The sequence below is a fragment of the Cardiocondyla obscurior genome, linkage group LG15 (assembly GCF_019399895.1).
Source record: "Cardiocondyla obscurior isolate alpha-2009 linkage group LG15, Cobs3.1, whole genome shotgun sequence".
NCBI classification, from domain to species: Eukaryota; Metazoa; Arthropoda; class Insecta; order Hymenoptera; family Formicidae; genus Cardiocondyla; species Cardiocondyla obscurior.
This window is the reverse complement of record NC_091878.1, coordinates 5,385,539-5,394,028: the sequence shown is the minus strand read 5'-3', so window position 1 is coordinate 5,394,028 and position 8,490 is coordinate 5,385,539. Positions and strand designations below refer to the sequence as shown.

At 36.1% G+C, this 8,490-nt stretch overlaps 1 protein-coding gene across 3 annotated transcripts; it reads right to left on the bottom strand.

The window, feature by feature from the left end:
* Positions 1-3,562: 3,562 nt before the first annotated feature.
* Positions 3,563-8,355, bottom strand: LOC139108335 (nucleoplasmin-like protein). 3 transcript variants are annotated; one of them, XM_070666510.1, is made up of 6 exons: positions 8,150-8,354; positions 7,765-7,880; positions 6,633-6,846; positions 6,061-6,137; positions 4,886-5,039; positions 3,563-4,029 (listed from the first exon to the last, which is right to left on the bottom strand). In XM_070666510.1, exons 1-5 carry the CDS (start codon positions 8,169-8,171, stop codon positions 4,932-4,934), a joined length of 537 nt encoding a protein of 178 aa, XP_070522611.1. In that variant the 5' UTR covers positions 8,172-8,354; the 3' UTR covers positions 3,563-4,029; positions 4,886-4,931. The 3 variants fall into 3 exon arrangements, with proteins under 3 accessions (XP_070522611.1, XP_070522610.1, XP_070522612.1); XM_070666509.1 differs by having other exon boundaries at positions 3,563-5,039; XM_070666511.1 differs by lacking the exons at positions 3,563-4,029; positions 4,886-5,039 and adding an exon at positions 5,503-5,775 and having other exon boundaries at positions 8,150-8,355.
* Positions 8,356-8,490: the final 135 nt, after the last annotated feature.

Genomic DNA, 8,490 nt, shown 5'->3' with positions numbered 1-8,490 from the left:
CGACGCGACGCGACGCGACGCGACGCGTCGCTCGCAATTATCCGCAAAATGGCCGAGTTATATCGACCGCCGTCTGTCTTTCAGCAGAGTTATAACTGTGAGTGGGAGTTATTGCCTGCAGACGTGAGTAAGAATTCGAAAGCGCGACGGTAAGGGTGAAAACCGTAAAGGGGTTGAAGGTTGATCATTTTTTAGAATGCCAACGCTGCGTCGCGACGTTACCTACCGTCTTTTCTTTTCTCTTCTTCCTCTCAACTTTTTTATTCCCGTCCCGTCCCGAAATTACTTGCGAATCGGCGATTTTTTCTCGTCAGACCTGCGTCTGCCGGAAGGACACCCCTATTAGCACGCTCATCCCTTCGGCGAAATACTTCGGAGAAGTCAAAGTCGCTTTATCATTAGCCGCTGTAACCCGCGAGAAAAAGAATTATGGCAACTACTACCTATTATTTCCGTAATCTACATTAATTTATTTAGAGAACATTGACTCAACTTTGTATCGATTGTCTTTAGAAGAAAATGGAAAAAAAAGCTAGGCGTAAAACTGAGCTTTTATAAGCTGTTTCATTTTTTTGTGTATTTTCAATTTTTTTTTTTTTTTTCTTTCTTATTTTATATCTTTTGTGTATTTTCTTCCAACGATTCCCTTAAACAATTCTCGATCTCAAGGTGCTAGAGTTAAATCAAATATCGTTATAATAAATGAAGGTACATATACCTGTACGCGGATACTTAAACATTTCTAAAGTTCAAAATCCACGATAGTCTGTCGTAAAATAAAATACGCGTGGGCACTTTTCCTTTCGGATATGCTAGAGCCGTTAAAAAAATTGCAAATGCGATAAGTGTGTCGTGACGAAAAAAGAAATTAATTTAATTAAAAGGCTGCCAGTGTCACGTACATTCGATAATTAACGACTAATAACGTTCAGCACGCTGTCCACCTCGTGATGAACGGTGGTTCGTTTGAATATTCTGAAAAGTATTATTCTGCCCAACATGCTGAAAGAAATATTATCTTAATAACAGCCTATCGTTTACATTGTCTGCAAAAAAAAAAAAAAAAGAAAAAGAAAAAGAAACAGAATCCGTTTCTTTACAATTTATTTCATTCGCCGATTCTCGTGAAATAATACTTTTCAAAGATTCGTAAAAATTGACAAGTATTCCAATAGATTCTATTTATTGTCCAGGTGCAAATGTTAAACTGCTCATTACATGATTAGCGGCCTTACGGTTAATTAGCTAATTACAGCGGCATTAAATTTGAATTTCACTCACCTATCGCTTGTGTAGGCGATATAAATTTTGCTTTGAGATCATCGTTTATCGCATAATTAATAGATTGTTATAAACAAAAATATTTATCGATACAATACTTATCTTTGAAGTGGCTGAAAAAAATTGAGTTTTAGCAATAATCAAGTTCGGTTTATAACTAATATCTTCTGTCTAAAATAAAAACTTACATATTTCTTGCCTACCCGAAAAAAAGAAAGAGAAAAAATTAATTTTTACAGCCACGCATATTAGCTTCCCTTAATTTGTACCTGCTAATTTAATATCTTCTCGCAAAAGCTTACGTTTCTATTAATATCAATTATTATTGTATAATTGTTTTATATACGAAATGCGTTGAAAAAGTATATATTTACTTCAAAGACGAAATTAAATATTAAGCAAACCAGGCCAGCGCATAAATACACATCTGAGGGTAGTCACGGGACATTAAACCTCAGCATTTATTCTCATTTCTCTGTTTGCAATTTTTATTCGGTATAATGAGTATCATAAGTTTCCTCTTAGCACGTTATACTTGGCGTTGCAGTATAATGGAAAACATTAACGGTGAGTATCGAGTAAAACTCCGATTCCCTAATGATACCCATTATCAGAGCGCATTGTGCAAATACTTAAGCACTAATTAACTCGAAATATCAAATAATCAACCTTATAGCGAAACTAGATTAGACACGATAACGCCGTTATTTTTTTTTTTTTTCCATTAACTTATATTAATTATTATAAATTAATAAGATATGATATCACCATTGTGGAGAACCAAAGGAGTAAATTCAGTACTTGCCCGGCTCGGCCATTATTTGCGACAGCACTAAAATAGAACTGCCTCGACTAACCGTATACATATATTCTCGCCTCCATACATTCGAAAGGTTAAATCAGGGGGTCATTATTCTTCACAATACACATTTAGCTTCGTAGTATTCGGAACGAATAAAACTCGGTATCGAAAGGCTGCCGCATTAAGCGCTAAATATGTGACGAGAATATCGGCCTCTGTGGACGTTACTCCCAGTTGCGTGGATTGTGCGGACACGTATCGGCACTGACGGTTCATTTGATTTTAATATACATATACGCGACTACGTGTACGTACCCACCCTCCGTAGAGCGCGCCGAGTCACGAAAACATCCTTGCGTGACGTCGTCGGGAGTCGATGGGTTGTCCGACTCTCGCAGCTCGCGGCAGAGAGCCCAACTCGGAATTGCGGTTTCCACGCGTACAGATATAGCGGCTCGTCCGTGTGAAACCATCGCTTCGGCTGCCGTCGAATAAAAAAAAAAAAGTCGTACTACTTATTATACCTTGAAAATGTCTGACCATACACAGTACTACTTAAAAAAATTTTAACGGCGATAACTGCCGGCGACGCCGCGAAATAATAGGACAGACAATGTATAGCTCTGGCCTTTTTTTTTTCTATCCGACGGCAGCCGAAGCGCTGGCTTCACACGGACGAGCATCTGTATCTGGACGCGTGAAAGCCGCGATTCCGAGTTGGGCTCTCTGGCTCGCGGCACTTAATGGGGAAACAACCGAAGCTCGCAACGGTAAACTGTTCTAAAGGTTTCCCTGGTAGCACTTAACCACCCGCTGACCTGCATTTCTTTTCCCTTTTCGTCGTGGCGACGAATGGCGTAAACGACGACGATTCATTCCGACGGCAAACTCGGAACTTCCCTGGTTTCCGCTCGATTTCTCGGACGAAGGAAGAGAACGTTATCGTTCCAATTATATTAGCGAAGATAATATTTGAAACGACGTAGAGAGATCGTGCATATATCACGAACGATTTGCATATAAAATATTACTCGGGAGCGTTAAAAATAATGCGTCATATTACATTTTTTTTTTCCCCCCTTTTTTCTTTTTTTATCGGTTTAATCGCTACCACATAGTCCAATATAGAACAGTCCAACGCCCACGAATTCATTCTCGGATTGATGTTCCTTCTGCATTTTGTCGATACTTTTTATTGGAGAGGAGAAAAGAGGCAGATCGGCTTATAGGAAATAGTATTGACCACCAATCGTTTTCTGCGTTCTCCATAATAGCTTTTATAATTGCATTAATAAATCCGCTAATAATATACACCACGAATAGATGGACGAAGAGAATAGACGTAAAATGGCAATGCAGGAAAATAAATATAGTCACTTGTAACTCTTTAAAGGTCTCACTTTGGTATAGAGTTGTAGAAAACAATAAATTTCGTTACATCATGGTAGGTTGTACTCGAATGAATATTTACCCAAGCAATACGGATTTTAAAAGTTGTGAAATTCTTTATTGTATCGTATATGTACAAAATAGGTGTACAGACTACTTATCATTTGCACGTTTTTTTTTTTTTTTTTTTTTTTTAAACATGCATTACATATGCTTTTATTAGCACACAATACTCATGTAAGAGCAGTTTCTTTATCCAGTACACCTGTAACTCCCATTTCTATTACCTTTCATCAAATGGAATGAATGTTGAGATGACATGTATAGTTTCTTCGTTTAATGATATCTTTGAAGACGCAAAATTTTAGATTAGGATTTTGAGTGACTAATAATCCTTTCCCCATCTTGTACACATGAAAGTAATAAATTATCTCTGAAGCTTTAATTTTGAAATATTATACTGTGTTATCCAAACTCGTAATTAAATGGTTATATTAGAAATGTTTTTTATCTTCAAAAGTTGCGTTGATATAAAATACCAAATATACCAAATATACCTAAAACGTAATTTTCTTCTTTCAGGAGCTATTCACGCTTTTCACATGTTTTATATTAACAACTGGGCCAGAAACTATTGAATAGTTTATTGTATCAAATTCTATAAATTTCAAGTTATTTAATATAAAAAGAAAAAAAATTATAATTAAAAAATATTTTTGTTTCACTTATCAATAATATAAAATCTTATTAAAAAAGAAAATATTCAATTTTATTTTAAATTACATTAGTATTTTATTGTAACAAGTCACTTTTTAAAGATAAGAAAATTATATTCATAAAAACCTTGTTATAAAGACTTACTTTTCTTTTTTACTGTTATTAGCTTCAATGCTACCAAGGAATGATGATACTCCACTATTTTATTAGCACTTACAGTTAAAGTTGACGATATACTACATCAGTTGATCCCTAAGATTGTTCTAATTAACCTGTATCAGTATATGCTTGGCTCCTACAACTCAACGACAAGTACTGAATTGTTAAGAGCTAAATATTGTGAAACACGGGAATTAAGACAAATAGTAGGTTCCTTTCAACAAATAAAAATGTTAATTTCTTTAAAAGAGGCTGCAAAAGATCTCGTAAGAAGATTAAGATCAACTGATGCTGATCTTGATGCAGTGCTATCTAAAGTATAATCTTAAATATGTACTTATTTTATATGGTTAATAGTTTTACTAAAAACTGATTATAGATTATTATTATTACTTCAAAATAATTATCTCATCAATATTTTCATGGTCCAGTTGTAATTTTAGAAAAGAGGAAGGCCATTTTGTTACGTGGTAATCTGATGAAATGATACTAGATTCGCACAGACGTCGATGATAATGATAAACTTATGTCAAATACCTTAACTTAAGAGTTTGTTTTATTTCCATAATATTAAGGCTTGTGTTTATTTTTTCTTGTTCTTGTTAGCCTGATTTTTGTATTTAGCTGCAACGGATAATTTAGCATTCTTCTTCTTAGGTTCGTCATCTTCGTCATCTTCATCTTCAGGATCCTACAAAAAGTATGAAATAAATGTATGAAATTATTTTTATAGTTAAAAGTATTGTGTTAATACGTTCATATATATAGTACTAAAAATTTGCATATTTTCTACAAAAATCAATGGAAAACATTATATAATGAACTTGTGTCTCATTTATAAAACATTATAAAAGAACACAAAGTATAAAATTATTACATATCGTAATTAAATTTAAATTACAAAATTAATTCATGCTTTTCCAGAACGTATGGTTTTTACTCTCATAATTATAAGTTTTATAAATACTTTAATTTATTAATTTATTATGCTTAATTTTTTAAGCTACAATATACAACTATAATTTAAATGTGTTACTACGCAAAAGTGGACAAAAAGGAAACGTGATTAGTATTAAATAAAAGCAATTTATGGAAAAATAAGATTTATTTTAATAAAATATGAAACATAAATGAGAACAGAAAAGATACGTTCATAATTTTTCGTATAAATAATTTATTTCCTTAAATTTTCCAAAAATACCTTAAAACATAATGTTAAAAAATAAAGAATAAAAAAAAAAAAGTTCTTAATGTGATATTATAATAATTATCTTAAAAGACAAACCAATAATACCATAGTAGTTAGTTTAATCTTAATTTTCTATTTATCTATCACTATTCCCTACCCTACTCAACGCCGTATTACTTTTTATTTATTTATCAGGATTTATCTATCGTGATAAAAGCTTTCGTTTCTTTCGTGGTGCCTGAAATGGACATTTGTAATATATGTAATTTAATATATACTCATTCTAATAATATAAAAAATTAAAATTAATTAAAAATATATCAAAGTGCATTAGCACATTACAGTAAATCACAATTTGTAATAAAAATTATACCATCACATTTTCAAACACATTGCGTATTCAAAAGATTTAATGTTTTTAGATATGCGTTTTATGAAAGTTAATATTAAATAACAAAAATTAAATTTGTAAAATATTTAAAAAAAATTTGTTAAGTATAATAACATGTCGTAATTCTCATACCTTTTCATCATCCTCATCATCAATGTTTTCTTCCTCCATTTCATCAGCCATATCTTCAAATTCTTCAATGTGAGCACCTGTAGAAAACAAGATTATGTATTTTTCTAGTAAAAGAAAATTAATTATATTATTATATATTATTAAATAATGTATGTCAGTCACAAATAAGTAATAATAAATTAAAATAGCATGTGTCATATATAAAAGATATTTTCAAGAAATTACTAAGTAAAATTAACAAATTTTTTAATTTTTTTAAGAAGGCGTCCAATTGTTATTTTATCGCCTTTTACATCACACATATATATATGACGTACATAATATTTTGTAGTTACATACAATATAAGAATGTGACACAAACAATATTTAATAATAAAATACAAAGATAATATCGTAGGTATATTTCACTCGAGTAATTGCTTTCGGATCAAAGTGACGATCCTTGAAAAATATCTTTAGCCACAAGAAAAATGTAATTTCTTTAATTTTTCTTTAGAAAATGTATGGTGGGCAGGACCACCCACTATAAAATTAAAATATAAATACAACACACGTTGTACAAAAGTACTTACCAAGAAGATTGTGCCCTACTATATGAACAGGTCCACTGCCTTTCACCAATGTGAATGTGACTGGAGGATCTGGAAAACTGAGATCAAGAATAATCTGTGCTGTTTTTCCCATCTCCAGCAAGGCAATGGGAGTTTTGATAGGCCCCTTTAACCCCATTGCCTCGACCTGTAGAACATTCAGCTCTCCAGGTTTAGCTTCTGGACCTAAAAGCGCCTAAAAAAAAAAAAAAAAAAATAAAAATATATATATATACTTATAAAATAATTCTAACAACTATTATTGCATATATGTTTTAAAATACTTGTGAAAAGTATCTTATTGTTCATTATTTTGTCACCGTAATTCAGAAACTGGGACGATGTAATTCGTTCGACCTAATATACAAACGATATATATATAAATCGCAGAATTAATCGTTCTTTGCTCGTGCGAACTGGGTTACGAAATTTCCATTATAATAATCACCTTGCGACATAGTATCCTATCTAAATAAAATGAAGGAGAAAGTAAAACCGTTGTGAAAAGAATAGCGCCAAGGGTCAAACGCTTGCGATGACCGTTTAAAATCGACGTTTCGCGATTGTGAGGACAAAGAATAGTCGCGATGCCGCGTGTAGGACTTGAGACGAAGACGCTTCGGTTCAGTATCAGTCAGTTACTTCGATGGGGATCGCGGCAGTCGTCGGTTCAACCGACGTAGGAGAATACTCGTGAAAGAAACGTAATACTGTCATCTTAAGTGATCTCGGAAGAAGAACCGGCTCTCGATGGAGTACTACTCGTTCTGGGCGGTTAAAGTTTTGCGCGCGAACACGTTCACGTGGGCGACGGCGGCATTTCCAAGTGGCTAATTGAAAACGCGGCACGCGACGAACTTGATGTCGCTGTAGCCGGTGGGTGGACGTAGAGATGCGCCACCCACACCCGCGGGCGATGGAAATGCCGGGTGCAGCCGGGTGATGCTCCCGGAGACGACGTGTCACTGCGAGCACACACCTCTGCTCCTCTCGATGCTGGAAGAAGCGCGTGATAGGCGCGGGAGGGGGGAAAGGGAGGAGGAGAAGAAGAAGTAGAAGAAAGGCGGCAGGGCGACGGCGACTTCCCGTCGTCACTTTCGCCAAAACTACTCACCATTTTGATAATGAGTTTCTGATCGGCGCCAATGTGCTGGTCCGTGCCGTCCGAGTCATCGTTTTTGTGCTCCGGGTCCCATACTTCACTCGCATTCGGTCCCTCGAGGGTGATTCCTGGAGACAAGAAGTCGCAAGTAGTATTAGAGCTGAACGAAGCCGGCCGAGGTGCACTAGATATCGCGGTGATGCGCCCGCGAATCAGTCGTGCACGCCGGCACCGGGTACGCGATGGGGGTCGGCGATCGCAATGGCCGAAGGTTCAGCCGGCGTCTCGGCCGATGCACCCCCTCGTCGCTTAAATGGCCGACGGCACGTAAGTATCCGCGCCTGCCGGCAAATAGCGAGCCGGCGGCGACCACAGGATCGCGACCGATTATATTTACCGTATAAATATTCCTCTACCATGGCGATCGGTCCGCTATCGATGGATACTTGTGAATGCGAGGCGCGTGTGGGCAACTACGATGGACGTGCGGTGTGCGTGCTTAGCGTGCCGTGCGCGGTAATGGAGTAGCGGGAGAGTGACGCCGCGCGCGCAATGGTTACTGTGTTACTACGCGAGGGAACGGTTCGCCGCACGTGCCAGTCACTCGCACGAGCGCGTAGTAAATGAGTTTCGCGTAGCTGGCCTTGTTGCGCGCCCAGACTACGTCTCGCGCGTTGATTGATCGACCGTGGCGCTGCCTCCTCGGGAAGCACCAATGTGCACCTCCACCTTTAAAAC

Bases quoted from the DNA above. Each gene is read 5' to 3' on its own strand.
- LOC139108335 (XM_070666509.1), bottom strand. From the start codon at position 8,171: ATGGTAGAGGAATATTTATACG. The intron at 7,881-8,149 runs GTAAATATAATC...TCTTGTCTCCAG, and splicing joins GGTAGAGGAATATTTATACG to GAATCACCCTCGAGGGACCG. The intron at 6,847-7,764 runs GTGAGTAGTTTT...TTTTTTTTTTAG, and splicing joins AGAAACTCATTATCAAAATG to GCGCTTTTAGGTCCAGAAGC.